The sequence below is a fragment of the Trichomycterus rosablanca genome, chromosome 20 (assembly GCF_030014385.1).
Source record: "Trichomycterus rosablanca isolate fTriRos1 chromosome 20, fTriRos1.hap1, whole genome shotgun sequence".
NCBI lineage: Eukaryota > Metazoa > Chordata > Actinopteri > Siluriformes > Trichomycteridae > Trichomycterus > Trichomycterus rosablanca.
The window spans coordinates 16,357,434-16,380,153 of NC_086007.1; the positions used below are offsets into that span (position 1 = coordinate 16,357,434).

General features: G+C 40.4%; 1 protein-coding gene across 2 annotated transcripts in view; it reads left to right on the forward strand.

Moving 5' to 3' along the window:
- The window catches only part of mettl16 (methyltransferase 16, N6-methyladenosine), a 40,695-nt gene that overhangs the window by 10,151 nt on the left and 7,824 nt on the right, over positions 1 to 22,720 (forward strand). For both annotated transcript variants that reach the window (XM_063016667.1, XM_063016666.1), the window contains exons 3-8: positions 14,292 to 14,479; positions 15,367 to 15,507; positions 15,602 to 15,714; positions 15,894 to 16,036; positions 18,968 to 19,037; positions 22,369 to 22,458. In XM_063016667.1, coding sequence (XP_062872737.1) covers positions 14,292 to 14,479; positions 15,367 to 15,507; positions 15,602 to 15,714; positions 15,894 to 16,036; positions 18,968 to 19,037; positions 22,369 to 22,458 — 745 coding nt within the window. The remainder of the gene's footprint in view (positions 1 to 14,291; positions 14,480 to 15,366; positions 15,508 to 15,601; positions 15,715 to 15,893; positions 16,037 to 18,967; positions 19,038 to 22,368; positions 22,459 to 22,720) is intronic.

The following is a 22,720-nucleotide window of genomic DNA, read 5'->3' on the forward strand; positions in this document are numbered from 1 at the left end:
GAGAATGATCCACCACCTAAATAATACCTGCTCTGTGGTGATCCTGTGGGGTCCTGACCAGTAAAGAACAGGGTGAAAGCAGGTTAAAAAAAAGTACAGTCAGTAATTGTAAAACTACAAAGTGCTTCTATATGGTAAGTGGAGCTGATAAAATGGACAGTACGTGTAGAAACAAGGAGGTGGTTTTAATGTTATGGCTGATCAGTGTACATACTCTAGAGCAGATTGTTTGCATTAACAGATAATGTTTATTGATTTAACATTTTTATCTGGTTGTTGGCTCAAATGTGTCCTAGGCAGCTGCTTACCAAAGATTACCCTAAATGGCAGATAACTATATATATTTTTATTATTCTTGTCTTGGCATCATCTTGTGCAAAAAAAAAAAGTGTCTTGACCCTACGTCATGCCTAAAGCTCTTAAGCTAAAAGCATCTTTTCATTTCCATTCTCATTGGTCCTTGTTCTTTTATGTGTTTATTGCTAACCTTGCCGAGAAGTGCACATAAACACCCCCTTTTATTCAGGGTTGATGTATTGAAATCAGAAAAGTTCCTTCAGGGGGTTTAAAAATAGATCTTGAACATGGGCAGCACAGAAGAAAGGAGCTGGCAAGAGTCTTTTGAGGGCATGTGTATTGAGTACTGGTGTTTGGAAGTGCTGTAGTCTACAGTCACCAGGGGAATCTTTTACTTCAAGCTCTGGCTCAACTGCTTCTCTTCAGTGTCTTGGTCTGAATAGCCTTAGGGTTTACACACACACACATTTACCTTACACCCACCTTAATATTACACACTGTACCCCATTGTTAAATGAGTCCTGCATATTTGTCTTGTGTTGGCATCAAGATGTGTTGTTTTTGCAAAGAATTCAGCCACATATAAGCATATATTTGATTTGTTATTAAAGAATCATCAAAAGATAAACATAAAACAGTAAGATAGTAAAATAATAATACAGTGGACCCTTGGGTTATGAACGGTTTACCATACGAACATTTTGGGTTACGAACAATCTTTTTCAACTTATCGTACGAACAAATTTCGGATTACGATTATATTTTGTAAAATTCAATATCAAAATGGCCTCAAAGAAGGTGCAGAGGAAGCGTAGTGCTGAGAAAATGAACAAATCTATTACTATTCGTTGTTGTATAATTACACCTGCCAGTAGCTGTCACTGTGTATCAGACAGAGGGGACAGTGGGTGAGAGAGAAGAAGGAAATCGCTGAGTAAAGTATTCTTTCTTTCGTGCAATTACACCTACAAAATACAACACTATTAAAATAAAGTTGGAAATAATAGAGAAATATAAGAGTTATTGTTGTTTCTGGTAGATACATTTTATTAAAAAAGAAGGATTTATTATGGTGTATGTTACAGCACACGAACTGTACTGAAATGTGGTGTGTGTTTTATGTACAGTACTACTGTGTTTTGTTGTTTATTATTGTTTATTACAGTAATATTCTATAATTTAAGATTAAGGGAAAATATACTTGTATTTATAACAAAAAATACCATTTAAGACATTAGAAAGGTTATGGGTAAGGGGGTGGTTTGGAAGGTATGGCATGGATGATTTCTATATACATTATTTCTTATGGTAAAAAAATGTGTTTAACTAACGAACATTTTGACTTAAGAACAGCCCTTCGGAACCAATTAAATTCGTAAGTCAAGGGTCTTATAAGTCAAGGGTAATTATAACAAAAGATTATTGTACTAATCATATTTATCTTAACATTACATTTATCAAGTGATTAACTGTAATTATTTCATGTTAATTTGCAAAAAATGTGTACTTGCCTGCTACGCTTACCAGAGTTCTTCTCGTTATTTTCAATTACCTCTTACAATTCCTCTGCTGCTTGCGATATCCCTGCGCTTCCTGACAGCCACAGACTAGCATTTGCTCTCTCCTACACGTGTGTGCAGATGCCAAATGCTTTACCAGCCAGTAGTGGATTCTCACATACAGTACAATGTATGGAGAGGCATGATATGCCCAATGTAAATCCTTCACCACTTCTTAGGGCACTTTTTTGGTGCATTTTGCAGCAACAATGAGGAGAAACCCCATCCTACCTTCCCTCCCTCAGGGCAATTGTATTGGATGCTTGGTGTTTCGAGCTTAAGCTCCTCCACTGTGGTGATTTATAATGTATTTATCACGTTAAATCACTCTGTCACCTGAGCACCCTGTTTTTTTTAGCAGCTTATCTAGATTGATGGAAAAATAAATGCAGTCCAATACACGGAGATATTGTATTAGACCCGTTTCCCTCTGCCAGAAAGTTTAAACTTGAAAGCAGTTTGTCTTTCAGGCAAGTAAGTCTTTCAGACTGTCTGTTCATGTCACATCGCCTCAGTAGGACATTCATTATAGCAGGACAGATAGATTTTTGATAGCGAAAAGAAATAAAAGAAAAGGTGAACTGCAGAGATGTGTTTTCATTATTTTGTTTTCAGTGATGTGTGCACCTGAAGAGGTTCCGCTGGGAGCATGATCTACACCCCTACCTCCCAGGCTACCCTTTTCTCTTTATCTACTTTCTAAATGTCAGTTGCACTGTCAGCTCTTTTTAAGGCTACAACATGAAAAGGATTGTGTGTTGCAGGCTTCTCCTTTGATTTCTTATAATGATAGTGTGGAAGCTTCAACAAGGCTCTGCAGCATCCTGACATGGCACTTTAATTAGCTCAGGAGTGTAAGGGTCCAGTCCTGATGAGAAAACAATAGGTTTAGCAAATATAAATATTTAATGACTTAAATCAGGTGTTTATATTAAATGCAGTGATAATATCTATCATAGCAGGATCACTTTCTATCACAATTTATGCTCCTGTTTAGGTACTATAATAAATGCATATTTACCATGTCAGTGCCTGATTATACCTGTGACGTTTTTCCTCCGTTATTGGGAAACGTGTGGCCACACCTTTACATTTAAAGTTTTTGCCATTTAGCAGATGCTTTTATCCAAAGTGACATACAGAACTGTGACCGTATAGTCTGAGCAATTGAGGATTGCTCAAAGGCCCAACAGCAGCAACCTGGCAGTGGTGGGGCTTAAACCAGAAACCTTTTAATTACTAGTCCGGTACCTTAACCGCTACAACTGCCACATGTGTAATGGACTTCCTTTACTCGTGCTGACATGCATATCTTATTGAATTGGACTGATGGGTACAGACGTGTTATCAGTGGTAATGTGCTGGAGCTGGGAGATCCTTTTAAAAGCAGTTCTTGTTGGGCTTTTGCTTGCTGTCTCTGATTTTTCAGATGTATGGTGACTGTGCCTTAGTGGCAGCTGCATGCCCTGCTAGTCTGGTATATTTTGTTTCCGCACTGATTTTTCCCAAGGAACTTAGTTTTATGGTGCTCTTTGACTGTCATGAAGTATTCCATGACCTTCAAGCTGCCTCTAGAGGTCAGCCCCCCCAGACCAATCCACACTGGACCGCGGTCTGCAACAGTTATGGAGTGGCTGCTTAGCTATTTTTTGATTGCCGCACAGCGTGTACTGAGCTCGTTCTTCTTTAATCTTTCTCCTATTTTTCTACAAACAGAAAATAGAGAAAATATAGAGAAAACTATTTTCAGAACAAAATGGCAAAAGTCAGTATTTAACATGACCTTCCATGGCATGAAGAACATGTTGAACTCTTTTGGGGAGACTTTTCTGAATAATAATAATACATTTTATTTATATGGCGCTTTCCAAGATACTCAAAGACGCTTTACATTTTACAGATTGCAGAAATGCAGGCCCAAACCAGGACAGACCTTTCACCATGTAATACTGAAGCAATCATTCTTCCATCTTTCTCCAGCTCTTCTTCTCACACGTTGTCAATGATTTAAATATGACCCCAAATCAGAAAAAGTTGGGACAGCATGGAAAATGCAAATAATAAAAAAAAACACAGAATTTCTTACATTTACTTTGACTTTTATTGCATTGCAGACAGATATTTAATGTTTTGTCTGCTCATTTTTATTTTATTAATGAACATTCATTCCTGCATTTCAGGCCTGCAACACTTTCCAAAAAAGTTGGGACAGTAAAGCATTTACCACTTTGTAATGTTGCTATTCCTTTTCACCACACTTAAAAGTTGTTTTGGCACCGAGGATACCAAGTGATTTAGTGTTTCATGTTTTATTTTGTTCCATTCTTCCTGCAAACATGTCTTAAGTTGTGCAACAGTACGGGGTCGTTGTTGTCGCATTTTTCGTTTCAAAATTCTCCACACATTCTGTATTGGGGACAGGTCAGGACTGCAGGCAGGCCAGTCCAGTACCCGTACCCTCTTCTTCCACAGCCATGCCTTTGTAATGTGTGCAGCATGTGGTTTTGCATTGTCTTGTTGAAAAATGCATGGACGTCCCTGGAAAAAATGACGTCTTGAAGGCAGCATATGTTGCTCTAATATCTCAATGTACTTTTCTGCATTAATGCTGCCATGTTAATGACCTTTGCCAAGGGCACTGACACAGCCCCATACCATGACAGACCCTGGCTTTTGGACTTGATGCTGATAACAGTCTGGATGGTCCTTTTCGTCTGTGGTCCAGAGCACACGGCATCCATTTTTCCAAAAAAGACCTGGAATGCTGATTCATCTGACCACAATACATGTTTCCACTGTGTGATTGTCCATCCTAGATGCCTCCAAGCCCAGAGAAGTTGATGTTGATTCTGGACATGGTTAACATAAGGCTTCTTTTATTGCACAGTAAAGTTTTAAGTTGCATTTGTGCATGTAACTCCGTATTGTAGTGCTTGACAAAGGTTTGCCAAAGTAATCCCTTGCCCATGTGGTAATATCAGCTATTGTTGAGTGGCGGTTCATGATGCAGTGCCATCTGAGGTATCGAAGATCACAGGCGTTCAGGTTAAGCTTGCGCCCTTGGCCTTTACGCACTGAAACCTGGTGTAATACATCATTTTCACAGTTATACTTGAAATAGTAGGACAAATACAAGTGTTAGCATTGACATTAAGTAGGGTTCAATTTCGTTTAGGTTGAAAAGAGCTGGGTTCCTGCTATTGTTCAAGTGTATGGGAAGATCTTGCTAAATACTTACTATATATACTATACTATATATGATACTAGTATAGTATATACTATACTATACTATACTATATATATATATATATATATATACAGGGATTAGACAAAATAACTGAAACACCTGTAATTTTAGTGTGGGAGGTTTCATGGCTAAATTGGACCAGTTTGGTGGCCAATCTTCATTAATTGCACATTGCACCAGTAAGAGCAGAGTGTGAAGGTTCAATTAGCAGGGTAAGAGCACAGTTTTGCTCAAAATATTGCAATGCACACAACATTATGGGTGACATACCAGAGTTCAAAAGAGGACAAATTGTTGGTGCACGTCTTGCTGGCGCATCTGTGACCAAGACAGCAAGTCTTTGTGATGTATCAAGAGACACGGTATCCAGGGTAATGTCAGCATACCACCAAGAAGGACAAACCACATCCAACAGGATTAACTGTGGACGCAAGAGGAAGCTGTCTGAAAGGGATGTTCGGGTGCTAACCCGGATTGTATCCAAAAAACATAAAACCACGGCTGCCCAAATCATGGCAGAATTAAATGTGCACCTCAACTCTCCTGTTTCCACCAGAACTGTCCGTCGGGAGCTCCACAGGGTCAATATACACAGCCGAGGTGCTATAGCCAAACCTTTGGTCACTCGTGCCAATGCCAAACGTCGGTTTCAATGGTGCAAGGAGCGCAAATCTTGGGCTGTGGACAATGTGAAACATGTATTGTTCTCTGATGAGTCCACCTTTACTGTTTTCCCCACATCCGGGAGAGTTACGGTGTGGAGAAGCCCCAAAGAAGCGTACCACCCAGACTGTTGCATGCCCAGAGTGAAGCATGGGGGTGGATCAGTGATGGTTTGGGCTGCCATATCATGGCATTCCCTTGGCCCAATTCTTGTGCTAGATGGGCACGTCACTGCCAAGGACTACCGAACCATTCTGGAGGACCATGTGCATCCAATGGCGGTGCCGTGTATCAGGATGACAATGACAATCCCTCTGACCACTGTGCAGGACTTGTATATGTCATTTCCAAGACAAATGGACACTGTATTGGCCGCAAAAGGAGGCCCTACACCATACTAATAAATTATTGTGGTCTAAAACCAGGTGAGGTGCCATGTTGAATATCCAGTGGCCAGTATGAGAGAATTGTACCCAAAACACCAAATTTAACAGCCCTGCTCCCCATTTACACCTGGGACCTTGACACATGACACCAGGGAGGGACAACGACACATTTGGGCACAATTTGGACATGTTCACTGTGGGGTGTACTCACTTATGTTGCCAGCTATTTAGACATTAATGGCTGTGTGTTGAGTTATTTTCAGAAGACAGTAAATCTACACTGCTATACAAGCTGTACACTGACTACTCTAAGTTATATCCAAGTTTCATGTCTATAGTGTTGTCCCATGAAAAGATATAATGAAATATTTGCAGAAATGTGAGGGGTGTACTCACTTTTGTGATACACTGTATATATATATATATATATATATATATATATATATATATATATATATATACATATACAGTAAGTATATATATATATATATATATATATATATATATATATATATATATTTATATATATATACTTACATACATACAGCTCTGGAAAAAAATAAGAGACCACTCCAGTTTTTTCTTAAATCAGCTTCTCTACATGTACAGCAGTCGTTCTGAAGGAAATTCCTTCACAGACACACCTCCTTCTACCTAATTAGATGCTGATTAGGTGAATACCTCAACCAAATTCTATTCTAAAGAGCAAAAGTATAAAAACCACTGCTGGTGTCATCAATATTCTTTTGTTATAGAACCATCTGGATGACAAAAGCAGTGCTAGTACTACCTAAAATGTAAGTGTATTCAAAATACAAATACAGACCATGCCAAAAGAGTTGAAAAGAAAGGTTCTTAGCGTCACGTTGCTTCCATCCTGAAAATTTCAAAAACAGTGGTTCATAAGAACAAGGTAAAGCAACAAACACATGGGACAATAAAAGCTACAGATTGGCAGAGGGCGAAAACGACTCTCTACTTGACCGCCACCTCATTCGAATGTCACCTAACCACCGTAAGATGACATCAAGTGACCTACAAAAAGAATGGCAAGTGGCAGCTAGGGTAAAATGGACAGCAAGGACTGTTTGAAACAGGCTTCTGGAGGCAGGGCTGAAGTCATGCAAAGCTAGAAAAAAGCCCTTCATCAATGAGAAGCAAAGAAGAGCCAGGCTGAAGTTTGCGAAAAACCATAAGGATTGGACCGTCGAGGACTGAAGTAAGGTCATCTTCTCTGATGAGTGCCATTTTCAGATTTGTCCAACACCAGGTCATGTAATAGTTAGATGGAGACCTGGAGAGGCATACAAGCCAGAGTGTCTCGCACCCACTGTGAAATTTGGTGCAGGATCGGTGATGATCTGGGGGTGTTTCAGCAACGCCAGAATCAGGCAGATTTATCTTTGTAAAGAACACATGAATCAAGCCACATACAAAACTGTGCTGGAGGAAAACTTGCTTCCTTCTGTCTGACAATGTTCCCCAACTTCTATGATTGGTTTTTTCAGCAGGACAATGCTCCATATCTCACAGACAGGTCAATAAAGGTGTGGATGAGGGACCACCAGATCAAGACCCTATCATGACCAGCCTAATCTCCAGAACTGAACCCCATTGAAAACCTCTGGAATGTGATCAAGAGGAAGATAGATGGTCACAAGCCATCAAACAAAGCCAAGCTCCTGGGATGTCTGTGCCAGAAGTAGCATCAAGTTACCCAACAGCAATGTGAAAGACTGGTGGAAAGCATGCCAAGACACATGAAAGCTGTGATCAAAAATCAGGGTTATTTCATGAAATATTGATTTCTGGACTCCTAAATTGAAATATTAGTACTGTGTTGTTTAAAAATGAATATGAGCTTATTTTCTTTGCATTGTTTGTGGTCCTAAATTTCTGTAACTGTTTTGTTATTTTGACCATTAGTCATTTTCTAAATAAAAAGATGCTCTAAAATACAATATTTTTATCTGAAATTTGGGAGAAATGTTTCCAGTAGTTTATAGAATAAAACAACACTGCTCATTTTGGTCAAACACATACCCATAAATTGTAAAACTAGAGAAACGTTTTGAAGTGGTCTCTTATTTTTTTCCAGAGATATACAGTATATACTGTATATACATATGTACATATACGTATATATGTACATGTCCAGGCCCGTCTGAAGTTTGCCAGAGAGCATATGGATGATCCAGAAGAGGATTGGGAGAATATCATGTGGTCAGATGAAACCAAAATGGAACTTTTTGGTAAAAACTCAACTCGTCGTGTTTGGAGGAAGAAGAAGAACCCAAGAACACCATACCTACTGTGAAGCATGGGGGTGGAAACATCATGCTTTGGGGCTGTTTTTCTGCAAAGGGGACAGGACGACTGATCCATGTTAAGGGAAGAATGAACGGGGCCATGTATCGTGAGATTTTAAGCCAAAACCTCCTTCCATCAGTGAGAGCATTGAAGATGGAACGTGGCTGGGTCTTCCAGCAAGACAATGATCCCAAACACACCGCTCGGGCAACGAAGGAGTGACTCCGTAAAAAGCATTTCAAGGTCCTGGAGTGGCCTAGCCAGTCTCCAGACCTCAACCCCATAGAAAATTTGTGGAGTCTGTGTTGCCCAGCGACAGCCCCAAAACATCACTGCTCTAGAGGAGATCTGCATGGAGGAATGGGCCAAAATACCAGCTACAGTGTGTGCAAACCTGGTGAAGACTTACAGGAAACGTTTGACCTCTGTCATTGCCAACAAAGGTTATGTTACAAAGTATTGAGTTGAACTTTTGTTATTGACCAAATACTTACAGTGTATCACAAAAGTGAGTACACCCCTCACATTTCTGCAAATATTTCATTATATCTTTTCATGGGACAACACTATAGACATGAAACTTGGATATACAGTGTATCACAAAAGTGAGTACACCCCTCACATTTCTGCAGATATTTAAGTATATCTTTTCATGGGACAACACTGGCAAAATGTCACTTTGACACAATGAAAAGTAGTCTGTGTGCAGCTTATATAACAGTGTAAATTTATTCTTCCCTCAAAATAACTCAATATACAGCCATTAATGTCTAAACCACCGGCAACAAAAGTGAGTACACCCCTTAGTGAAAGTTCCTGAAGTGTCAATATTTTGTGTGGCCACCATTATTTCCCAGAACTGCCTTAACTCTCCTGGGCATGGAGTTTACCAGAGCTTCACAGGTTGCCACTGGAATGCTTTTCCACTCCTCCATGACGACATCACGGAGCTGGCGGATATTCGAGACTTTGCGCTCCTCCACCTTCCGCTTGAGGATGCCCCAAAGATGTTCTATTGGGTTTAGGTCTGGAGACATGCTTGGCCAGTCCATCACCTTTACCCTCAGCCTCTTCAATAAAGCAGTGGTCGTCTTAGAGGTGTGTTTGGGGTCATTATCATGCTGGAACACTGCCCTGCGACCCAGTTTCCGGAGGGAGGGGATCATGCTCTGCTTCAGTATTTCACAGTACATATTGGAGTTCATGTGTCCCTCAATGAAATGTAACTCCCTAACACCTGCTGCACTCATGCAGCCCCAGACCATGGCATTCCCACCACCATGCTTGACTGTAGGCATGACACACTTATCTTTGTACTTCTCACCTGATTGCCACCACACATGCTTGAGACCATCTGAACCAAACAAATTAATCTTGGTCTCATCAGACCATAGGACATGGTTCCAGTAATCCATGTCCTTTGTTGACATGTCTTCAGCAAACTGTTTGCGGGCTTTCTTGTGTAAAGACTTCAGAAGAGGCTTCCTTCTGGGGTGACAGCCATGCAGACCAATTTGATGTAGTGTGCGGCGTATGGTCTGAGCACTGACAGGCTGACCCCCCACCTTTTCAATCTCTGCAGCAATGCTGACAGCACTCCTGCACCTATCTTTCAAAGACAGCAGTTGGATGTGACGCTGAGCACGTGCACTCAGCTTCTTTGGACGACCAACGCGAGGTCTGTTCTGAGTGGACCCTGCTCTTTTAAAACGCTGGATGATCTTGGCCACTGTGCTGCAGCTCAGTTTCAGGGTGTTGGCAATCTTCTTGTAGCCTTGGCCATCTTCATGTAGCGCAACAATTCGTCTTTTAAGATCCTCAGAGAGTTCTTTGCCATGAGGTGCCATGTTGGAACTTTCAGTGACCAGTATGAGAGAGTGTGAGAGCTGTACTACTAAATTGAACACACCTGCTCCCTATGCATACCTGAGACCTAGTAACACTAACAAATCACATGACATTTTGGAGGGAAAATGACAAGCAGTGCTCAATTTGGACATTTAGGGGTGTAGTCTCTTAGGGGTGTACTCACTTTTGTTGCCGGTGGTTTAGACATTAATGGCTGTATTTTGAGTTATTTTGAGGGAAGAATAAATTTACACTGTTATATAAGCTGCACACAGACTACTTTTCATTGTGTCAAATTTTCATTTTGTCAGTGTTGTCCCATGAAAAGATATACTTAAATATCTGCAGAAATGTGAGGGGTGTACTCACTTTTGTGATACACTGTAACTTAGAGTAGTCAGTGTACAGCTTGTATAGCAGTGTAGATTTACTGTCTTCTGAAAATAACTCAACACACAGCCATTAATGTCTAAATAGCTGGCAACATAAGTGAGTACACCCCACAGTGAACATGTCCAAATTGTGCCCAAAGTGTCAATATTTTGTGTGACCACCATTATTATCCAGCACTGCCTTAACCCTCCTGGGCATGGAATTCACCAGAGCTGCACAGGTTGCTACTGGAATCCTCTTCCACTCCTCCATGATGACATCACGGAGCTGGTGGATGTTAGACACCTTGAACTCCTCCACCTTCCACTTGAGGATGCGCCACAGGTGCTCAATTGGGTTTAGTCCATCACCTTTACCTTCAGCTTCCTCAGCAAGGCAGTTGTCATCTTGGAGGTTGTGTTTGGGGTCGTTATCCTGTTGGAAAACTGCCATGAGGCCCAGTTTTCGAAGGGAGGGGATCATGCTCTGTTTCAGAATGTCACAGTACATGTTGGAATTCATGTTTCCCTCAATGAACTGCAGCTCCCCAGTGCCAGCAACACTCATGCAGCCCAAGACCATGATGCTACCACCACCATGCTTGACTGTAGGCAAGATACAGTTGTCTTGGTACTTCTCACATGGGCGCCGCCACACATGCTGGACACCATCTAAGCCAAACAAGTTTATCTTGGTCTCGTCAGACCACAGGGCATTCCAGTAATCCATGTTCTTGGACTGCTTGTCTTCAGCAAACTGTTTGCGGGCTTTCTTGTGCGTCAGCTTCCTTCTGGGATGACGACCATGCAGACCGAGTTGATGCAGTGTGCGGCGTATGGTCTGAGCACTGACAGGCTGACCTCCCACGTCTTCAACCTCTGCAGCAATGCTGGCAGCACTCATGTGTCTATTTTTTAAAGCCAACCTCTGGATATGACGCCGAACACGTGGACTCGACTTCTTTGGTCGACCCTGGCGAAGCCTGTTCCGAGTGGAACCTGTCCTGGAAAACCGCTGTATGACCTTGGCCACCATGCTGTAGCTCAGTTTCAGGGTGTTAGCAATCTTCTTATAGCCCAGGCCATCTTTGTGGAGAGCAACAATTCTATTTCTCACATCCTCAGAGAGTTCTTTGCCATGAGGTGCCATGTTGAATATCCAGTGGCCAGTATGAGAGAATTGTACCCAAAACACCAAATTTAACAGCCCTGCTCCCCATTTACACCTGGGACCTTGACACATGGCACCAGGGAGGGACAACGACACATTTGGGCACAATTTGGACATGTTCACTGTGGGGTGTACTCACTTATGTTGCCAGCTATTTAGACATTAATGGCTGTGTGTTAAGTTATTTTCAGAAGACAGTAAATCTACACTGCTATACAAGTTGTACACTGACTACTCTAAGTTATATCCAAGTTTCATGTCTATAGTGTTGTCCCATGAAAAGATATAATGAAATATTTGCAGAAATGTGAGGGGTGTACTCACTTTTGTGATACACTGTATTTTCCACCATAATTTACAAATAAATTCTTTAAAAATCCTACAATGTGATCATCTGGATTTTTTATTCTCATTTTGTCTCTCATAGTTGAAGTGTAGCTATGATGAAAATTACAGACCTCTCTCATCTTTCTAAGTAGGAGAACTTGCACAATCAGTGGCTGACTAAATACTTTTTGGCCCCACTATATATATATACAGTGTATCACAAAAGTGAGTACACCCCTCACATTTCTGCAGATATTTAAGTATATCTTTTCATGGGACAACACTGACAAAATGACACTTTGAGACAATGAAAAGTAGTCTGTGTGCAGCTTATATAACAGTGTAAATTTATTCTTCCCTCAAAATAACTCAATATACAGCCATTAATGTCTAAACCACCGGCAACAAAAGTGAGTACACCCCTAAGAGACTACACCCTTAAATGTCCAAATTGAGCACTGCTTGTCATTTTCCCTCCAAAATGTCATGTGACTCGTTAGTGTTACTAGGTCTCAGGTGTGCATAGGGAGCAGGTGTGTTCAATTTAGTAGTACAGCTCTCACACTCTCTCATACTGGTCACTGAAAGTTCCAACATGGCACCTCATGGCAAAGAACTCCCTGAGGATCTTAAAAGACGAATTGTTGCGCTACATGAAGATGGCCAAGGCTACAAGAAGATTGCCAACACCCTGAAACGGAGCTGCAGCAAAGTGGCCAAGATCATCCAGCGTTTTAAAAGAGCAGGGTCCACTCAGAACAGACCTCGCGTTGGTCGTCCAAAGAAGCTGAGTGCACGTGCTCAGTGTCACATCCAACTGCTGTCTTTGAAAGATAGGCGCAGGAGTGCTGTCAGCATTGCTGCAGAGATTGAAAAGGTGGGGGGTCAGCCTGTCAGTGCTCAGACCATACGCCGCACACTACATCAAATTGGTCTGCATGGCTGTCACCCCAGAAGGAAGCCTCTTCTGAAGTCTCTACACAAGAAAGCCTGCAAACAGTTTGCTGAAGACATGTCAACAAAGGACATGGATTACTGGAACCATGTCCTATGGTCTGATGAGACCAAGATTAATTTGTTTGGTTCAGATGGTCTCAAGCATGTGTGGCGGCAATCAGGTGAGGAGTACAAAGATAAGTGTGTCATGCCTACAGTCAAGCATGGTGGTGGGAATGCCATGGTCCGGGGCTGCATGAGTGCAGCAGGTGTTGGGGAGTTACATTTCATTGAGGGACACATGAACTCTATGTACTGTGAAATACTGAAGCAGAGCATGATCCCCTCCCTCCAGAAACTGGGTCGCAGGGCAGTGTTCCAGCATGATAATGACCCCAAACACACCTCTAAGACGACCACTGCTTTATTGAAGAGGCTGAGGGTAAAGGTGATGGACTGGCCAAGCATGTCTCCAGACCTAAACCCAATAGAACATCTTTGGGGCATCCTCAAGCGGAAGGTGGAGGAGCGCAAAGTCTCGAATATCCGCCAGCTCCGTGATGTCGTCATGGAGGAGTGGAAAAGCATTCCAGTGGCAACCTGTGAAGCTCTGGTAAACTCCATGCCCAGGAGAGTTAAGGCAGTTCTGGGAAATAATGGTGGCCACACAAAATATTGACACTTCAGGAACTTTCACTAAGGGGTGTACTCACTTTTGTTGCCGGTGGTTTAGACATTAATGGCTGTATATTGAGTTATTTTGAGGGAAGAATAAATTTACACTGTTATATAAGCTGCACACAGACTACTTTTCATTGTGTCAAAGTGTCATTTTGTCAGTGTTGTCCCATGAAAAGATATACTTAAATATCTGCAGAAATGTGAGGGGTGTACTCACTTTTGTGATACACTGTATATATATATATATATATATACACACCTTATATATGTATACACCTTTTTTGTATATATTATTTTATGAGGAATGAGGAACATTAGTTATATGGTTTTCTCTAAAAGTGAGCTGTGCAGGCTGACAGCTCAACATCATTTCATCATTTTATATGCCAAGATTCAATTGTTAGCTTTCATGCTGCGGCATACAAAACACATGCACAAAACACATTATTTATTTGTCTTTCTTTCTCTCTTTACTCCTCTTTTTCTGTCCTGCAGGCTAAACTTTAAGGACCCAGAAGCGGTGCGTGCTCTGACGTGCACTTTACTGAAGGAAGACTTTGGCCTAACCATTGAGATTCCACTGGAGCGCCTCATCCCCACTGTTCCATTACGCCTCAACTACATCCACTGGGTGGAGGACCTCACTGGAGGTCAGGGAAACCCACGCCGGGGCATTGATATTGGTACGTGCAATTTATTTATTTATTTATTTTTTATTTATTTATTTTTTTTAAACCATTTTCAGGGGAATGACACTCCACACCTAACATTGTAATAATATGGGTCAGTCAAGTGAATATTGATCTCTTGAGTTTAAGTCTCAGTGGTTTTATTGACTAGGCTGGGATGGACATCAATAAACCCAATTGCCTTCTGCTTGCATGGAACCTTACTACCCCAAATCCCTAAATGATCTGACAGAGCCAAACCCAAAAGACACAACACATTTACATTTCCAGCATTAAGCAGATGCTTTTATCCAAAGCGACTTACAGAATGTGGCAGTATATTGTTAAGCAATTGTGGGTTAAGGGCCTTGCTCAAGGACCCAACAGTGGCACCCTGGTAGTGGTGGGGCTTGAACCAGCGACCATTCGATTACTAGTCCAGTACCTTAATCGCAAGACTACAGCTGCCCCACATCAACTGCAACTACACATCAACTGCAGCAACTGCAACACATCTCCAGAGTCTTATGCATTTTGGTATAGGGATGCTTACCAGCAGCAGGAACTGGCAGTCTGTTTAGGATTGATTAAGAAATGAATGGCGCACCGATGGATCTTTGCTGAAAGCCTGCACTCCTTTACAAAGAATATTTATTTATTGCTAATGTCTGGTGAGGTATCCCAGGAAGGGTAAATTAAAGCTACTTTTATTTGACTAGAATTAACATCACATCTGTTCTCATTGTTGCCCAAACCTGTCTTTCTTTAGTAACTGTAGTGCCAAACTGAATATGTAATTTTTTGACTCCAACTGTACAGTATGTAATAAAACATTCATAACCTTGGGCTTGGATAGTGGGTCTGAATCAGCAGGTTATCTTTTTTGTGTTGTTTGTGTACAGGTACTGGGGCCTCCTGTATCTATCCTCTTTTGGGAGCCTCCATGAATGGATGGTACTTCCTTGCTACAGAGGTGGATGACATTTGCTTTAATTATGCCAAGAAAAATGTTGAACAAAACAACATGGCAGACCTCGTTAAAGGTACTAGTCTTTTTACTGAGTAATTTATGTGTGGAATTGAAACCTCCTCTGTGAAATTTTAATGGCTGTGTGTTGATTTTTTTGTGTCTTGCAGTGGTAAAGGTGCCCCAGAAGACCTTGCTAATGGATGCATTAAAGGAGGAGTCAATTGTGTACGATTTCTGCATGTGTAATCCCCCTTTCTTTGCTAACCAGTTAGAGGCCAAGGTAATGCACTTTCTTTTTAAATGCCCTCTATCCAGATTAATTGTGAACATGGCACCCACAGGACATTTTCATTCTGTGTAGATCTGTGCATCTCTACATAATTAATGTCCTTAGTGCTTTTTAGGCTTTTATTAATGCCTTTTTTTATTGTGGCTGTCGCTGTTTCATCTGCTTTGTAGGGAGTAAACTCAAGAAACTCGCGCAGACCCCCACCCAGCTCTGTAAACACAGGAGGAGTGACTGAGATTATGGCTGAAGGAGGCGAGTATGAGTTTGTGAAAAGGATCATCCATGACAGTGTGCAGCTTAAAAGAAGGCTCAGGTTAGATACTTGCATACAAACATATTCCAGCTACTTACACTATTGTTTATATAAACATGAAAAAGCGATGTTTATATATAAATGTTATCCAGTAGTTATTTTACACAAGTTCTGTAAAGTTGAGTTGTGCTTCTTTCACTATAGCACATGCTTGTGCTTATTTATTTACACAATTACTGATTTGAAAACATTTTACAAGCACAGTGCATGTGTCAGTCCTCATTCCCTGACTGCCTGTAAGAATTAAAGGCTCATAGGAAGTTATTCAAATAATTAGAACAATCAAAATGTGTATTTAATTATTATTCATTAGCTGTTTTATATATTTCTCTTCAGTATTTTTGTCCTCTTTGAATAAGTTTTTGACACGTTGCTCTGATTGCACCCAGTAGTACTGTACAATAATACATGGCTGTAGTTCCAGTTTCAAAGCCAAAGGTTTCTCTACAAGATTTATTTATTTATTCTGTTTTGGAGAATAATCGTAAAGATTTTTTTTCTCTCTTTTTCTCCGAATTTTTTCCCCCAATTTTTCCTAATCTAGTCGTATCCAATCACCCTGATTGCGTTACGCTTCACCTCTACCGATACAACCCTCCACTGCTGACTGAGGAGCTTCGCAACTGACACAAGCCCCCTCCGACACATGCTTGGTACCAACTGCCTCTTTTCACCTGCATGAGGCGAGTTCATATGCGAATCAGCCTTGTGCACGGAGAGCCACACCCTGATCAGCATTATTCCCCAACTCTGTGCAGGCGCCATCAATCAGCCAGCAGAGGTCGAAATTACACCAGTTATGAGGAACCGTGGTCCGGCTTACCCACCCTGTGAACAACAGCCAATCCGCCCAGCTGAGCTGAGATTTGATATGATGTATTCGAAATCCCAGCTCTGGGAGTTTTTGGTGCACTGTTTGCAAATTTACAATTCTGTTTTACATTAAGGTTTTTGTAATGGGCCAACAAAATTAGTACTATGTTACAAATATTATTTTGTAGCAGCTGTGAACTGCAAGACATCAAAAGATGGCACTTTTCAAGTTTGTGAAAAGTGATGTGAAACAAGAGCCCCAAGTTCTGTTCATTTTAAAATAGGCCAGTTTCTTATTCAGTCCCATGTCAAAGTCCATGTGCTGCTGTAACATGAAGTCTGGACTAGTGTGTTTGCTGATAAAGTTGAGTAATTAATATGCTAGTCTGAACATGTTGAGCTGTTCAAAAATTCCAGGTGTATTTTAATTTGCAGAAGACGTGGTTTGGGCAACAATGAGTGGTTGTGATGTAAAATAAATGAAGCTGTTCATGAATCTTTTTAGGTTACCTATTTAAATATTATCAATAAGTAAATATTCTTGGGGGCATATAGTAGTTTCACCTCAGCCCTGTATTTAATATGTTCAGCATCAGCAAAGAGTTGGCAGTAAGTATATCAACATATATTATCAGGGGCTATCAGAGGTGCAGAGGCACGAGAGCCCTTCTAAATAAGGAGGCACACCAGACAGAGGATGGGATGAACATTCAGAGTTGTCTTTAGTTAATTAACAGAAAAATCAAACATTTACCCATGAAGCATCCGGCAAGTCACATGGGAGCAGCTGTATGCCCATGTGCAAGTGTTTGTGCGCGTGCTCCCTGTGCCAAAGCTGTCAGTAAAGCACTGAAGTGAACAGCAGGAGGGGGGGGGTCATCACAGGGCACATTACACCAGATTAACAAAGTCACACCTGCAAGCCCCAGGAGACAGGCTCAGATGGAGTTTCCAATAGGCCTGGTTCCTGATTTGTATTAGAAAGCGTACACAATTCAGGAAGGTTTATGCCCATCTATAAATAGTCAATCACACACCAACATTACACCACATCACTTTTTTTAACCAAATTTAAATAAAGAAAAACCTTAAGCAAAGACACAAAGCTTGATTCTTACAAAGCACTGTTTATTTTTACATAGATCCTTTTTATGGCAGCTTGTCAACACAAAGTAAAATCAGAAATGAGCATGAATTGCAAAAACTACATTACAGTTTATATTAGTAACAAATTATTTGTAATAAAAAATAATATATACAATACATACAATTATTATGTGGATATTGCACTTGTGTAGATTAAAGGCTCCTTTCACTGGAAGGCAGTTTCTGTGTGCGTCAGTGTGTGTGTGTGTCTTTGTCCAGGTGTCTGTCTGTCTGTGTGTCTGTGTGTTAGCTGGCAGGTGTCTGTAAACCAAGCCCCCCCCCCCACCAGACTGCCTAATTGGCCCTCATATACTTTCTCTTTTAATCTACAAATCTGTAATCAGCACCAGTATTCTCCCTGCCACACAGCTTATTCTCAACTTTTCCACCCCCCCATGTAATTAAACACGTAATTATTTTGCAGTTACCACATGTGTCTGCCATTTTAATTACTTTTTCCTGTAAATGACAAGCATGTTGATTTTTGCCTATAGCTCTTGTAAATCTGTGATTGTGTAAGGCTGTAATGCATTATTGAGTTTAAGTCTGTATAGTATTAACAAAGTGGGGAACATCTGTGAATATTAAGTCTTTTGAATATTTCATACAGTGAAATGAAATAGATTATGTAGATCTGTGGGTTTTCTGGGCATGAGGACCCCCTGCTGAATTAGGATTTGGACCACAGTAGGAACTCCTGACTGCTCATAGATAGTAGTGACGAATCTCTCTGATGCCTATTATTTTCATAGATAACAATATAGATAACAGCTGCAGTTTAATGTTGTTTCTTGTGTGTTTTTACCTAAAGATTCTTATTTTTTGTGTTCAAGTCTTGGGCCTGGCTGGGCATGATGTAAGCTATTTTCCCATACCTTACACAGGTCTGCAGTTTGGGTTTAAATAAAACACACAACCCAAAAGGGCAGAACATTGCTAATTGTTTTACTTTTCACACTCTCTGCCTTTCAGGTGGTACAGCTGCATGCTAGGGAAAAAGTGCAGTCTGGTCCCTTTAAAGGAAGAGCTGAGGAAACAAGGGGTGAGTAGAGAATTAAATATGCATGCCTGTGTGTAAGGTGTCATTTTTACAATGTAAATACCAGCCTTGTTCAAACCCTACATTCAAAAGTTCATCCATTAAACTTTAATAATACGACCTACCTTTTGACTGCTCTGAAGTGTACACATAAAGATTTAATTATGTTGTTTGTATAACTTTTGTGTGAGTAGAATATGGAAAAAGATATCCACTAAAACACAGATTGATGCCAAAATCACTTACCAGAAAAGATCAGCTTTCATTTCATGTGATTTTCATGTTTTACTACTTTTTTTTTCCTCGTCAAGTCAAGTCAACTTTATTTATATAGCGCTTTTTACAATAGACATTGTCTTAAAGCAACTTTACAAAATCCAGGACCAACAGATACAAAAACCCCTGTTGAGCAAGCCGAGGGCGACTGTGGCAAGGAAAACTTGAGAGGAACCAGACTCAGCAGGGCCCATCCTTCTTGGGTGGTCTGGAGGATACTTTAAATAAATACACGATTTACACAAAGCATACAAACACAGAATTAAATGATCTAAAAGTTATAACTGGTAATAAATAGATAGATAAATAAATAAATAAATAATAACAGAGTTGTTATTCACTCTAGTCTTCAATAAAGTCTGTAGTGAGTTCTTGTCATTCTTGTTGCAATTACTCCAGACCCGTCACATCCGGCAGGAGCAGCGTAGTTGTCACGGCAGTCTCGACTTTAATCCTTAACCTCGACGGGTAAACAGGTTTCTTTTCGTCAGGGTTGCTTTAGTTCTGATTTTACCTAAATCTCTGGGCACAATGCAGTAACACACCCTGAACAGAACCCCATTGATCTCAGATCAATGATCATAATAATTTCAATAAATAATAATTATCAATCATTCAATTATTCATTGTCTGTTTTACTGCTGCTTAATCGTGGTCAGGGTCACAGTGGGTGCAACTTTAAGGTCGACAGGTAGAAAACACCCCTGACAGGTTGCCACTCCATTACAGGACACTCACACACACTGCTAGGGCAAATTTGTATCTCCACCTAACCAGACTACATGTCTTTGGACTGTGGGAGGACACTGGAGTACCCGGAGGGAACCCACACGGACATGGGGAGAACTCCACACAGAAAGGACCAAGATCGCTCCACCTGGGAATCGAACACAGGGCCTTCTTGCTGTGAAGTGACAGTACTATACACCGTGCCACCTTTCATAATAATTATAGATTAATAAATCATTTTAGTATTAGACTTTGTCTAAGTTGGTGCAATACCAATAACAGTTTTAACGTAGGTTCTAATATGTTTATTCAGAGATGCAGATCTGTCTTTGTAGAGGACTATAGATTTATACAAATACAGAAAAGCAAATACTGTTTACTTTTATTTTGTATATAAGAGTTTTAGGTTGCATTTCTTGATGCAACAGCAGACTGTGTTAAGTGACAATATTTTTCTGAAGTACTTCTAAACCCATGTGGTTATTTTATCACAGTGTTATGATTATTATGTGCTACAGATGCTTTGCATACATGTCTAAAGAACACTAGCCTAAAGAACACAAAAGTATTCCTTTAATCCTCTCCATGTTGGGCGATTTGCTTTGTGGTGCTGTAAGAAATTTCAGATTAATAGGTCTTATTCAGCACTCGTCAAGCTGCACCAAAAACACACTGTTTAAACAAAACTAATCGACTGGATTTCATTAGTTCATTAATTATCATTAGCTGCCAACACCGTGAGCTGTTTGCTTCATTTACAGCTTATTAACTGCTATCAGTCTGCTGGCCCCTTTCAGCAATTCCCCCCTCTTCTTCTTCTTGTCTGAAGGTATCAAAGTACTGGCACCTTTTATCATGCAGACTGTGCACATGGCACTTTTTCAACCCATGGGCATGGTATCTCCTGTCTGCCCCATAGCCCACTAATAGAGTTGTAATTAATATGCTAATGAGACTTTTTTTTTACTACTTTTATTTACTTCTTTTTTTGCTTGTCTTAGCTTTGATCTTTTTAAAATGATCTATGCTTTCAGAAGTCAAAAGTGACTGCAGGATCCACTGCTCTTGTACTGTTTGGTCTGTTGGTGGTTGTGAAAAAGATTAGACTGTTAGAATAACCAAGCTGGTTTGCTATGTGTAATAGGCTGTACATCTATTGCACACACAAGACTAATTCGTGGTAAATGTGTAAAAGCTGTGGTCTACACCTGAGCACCGCCTCTCATGTGGGAGAGATGTGATAGAAGACCTACAGGTGTAATAGAAACTGGGTGCATCATATTACCTTTCGATCTTTAACAATTTTTGCAGACAAGTAGAAAATGCAGGCTGGTTTTAGGTCTGCATGAAAATGAGACATGTATGGTTTGCATGAATTTGTTACAAATTGTTTTCCTGTTTTTTTCCCCTCTTTTAAACCAGTAGGAATATTATAGATTCTTTTACTGGAATAAAGATTCAATTATATCTGTAAGCAGTTACAGTAAATATTGGTCAGTTGTAAAAGCATTTATACCTTACAATACCCACACTAGTGAACTATTTTGGGTTGGGTGGTGTAACAGACTGACAGAAAGTTGGCTGTACCATTTCTGCTATAGTAGGTAGTATTTATTTATGAGTTGCATTGATTACTTCTTCACTAAACAACTGCAGCGATTTTGGTCAGTTCAAACAATTTTGGTTATTAAACATATTATACCAGTGAATATATTTATATGACTACATATGCGTTTACTGGGGGCAAGAAATCATAAACCAGTAGTGAAAATGCTTCTATTTGGCATGTTTCTGTTTTTCATATTCATTAATATAAGCAGCGTAAAGTTTAAAAATGTTGGGATTTCTTAGTTTTTGGCTACACTGTAAAGCACATTTGTGAAATTTACAGTGTCAATTCCTTTGTTTAAAAGGTTTAAAAGGTTTCCTATTTTTAAATAAAGCACATGCTCAAATGATGTTGACTTTGATTTACTTATCAAAAGCTTGCTTATGTAAATACATTTGCAGCTGTTGCTTACTTATTTTCTGTATGGCCAAACCAAATACTATAAAATTCTAAAATGCATGTACATTTCTCAAGTAAAACTGCTCTTTATATAATTTGTAATAAAAAAAACAATTAACATAAAAAAATGCATCCAGCCAAGAAAGGTCCCATTGCAACAGTCAACCTTCCAAAGTCACATCCAATTGGGCATGCAAGATGCCCAGGTCAGTAGCACTACTGATGTTTGAATTTAAAAGCTTGAGCTTCAGCGGTGATGGGCTGGTGTAAAAAGACTGTTGTGCCATTTTACTAATGGTCAAATTTCTCTTTTTTCTGTAGGTTCCTAAAGTCACACATACGGAGTTCTGTCAGGGTCGCACTATGCGCTGGGCTCTGGCCTGGAGCTTCTATGAGGACGTAAGAGTGCCAGTAAGTAAAAGGCTTCTTTTTTTGGGACTTCCATATAAATCGCCCAAAATTACCCTCTAAGCTATTTGGGAGTTTTGCATTCAGCTTAGGGGAAACCCATACATGCTGAATAGTCACACCACTGCACATTCATGCCTGCATTAATAATGCAAGCTCAGCCAATTCTTATAGACACTATTAGACTGCTCCATGGAGTCTGGCTCTTTTCCTCAGCCATAGTAGCCTGGCAACGGTCGCCAGGACGACTGTGCCATGGAGCCAT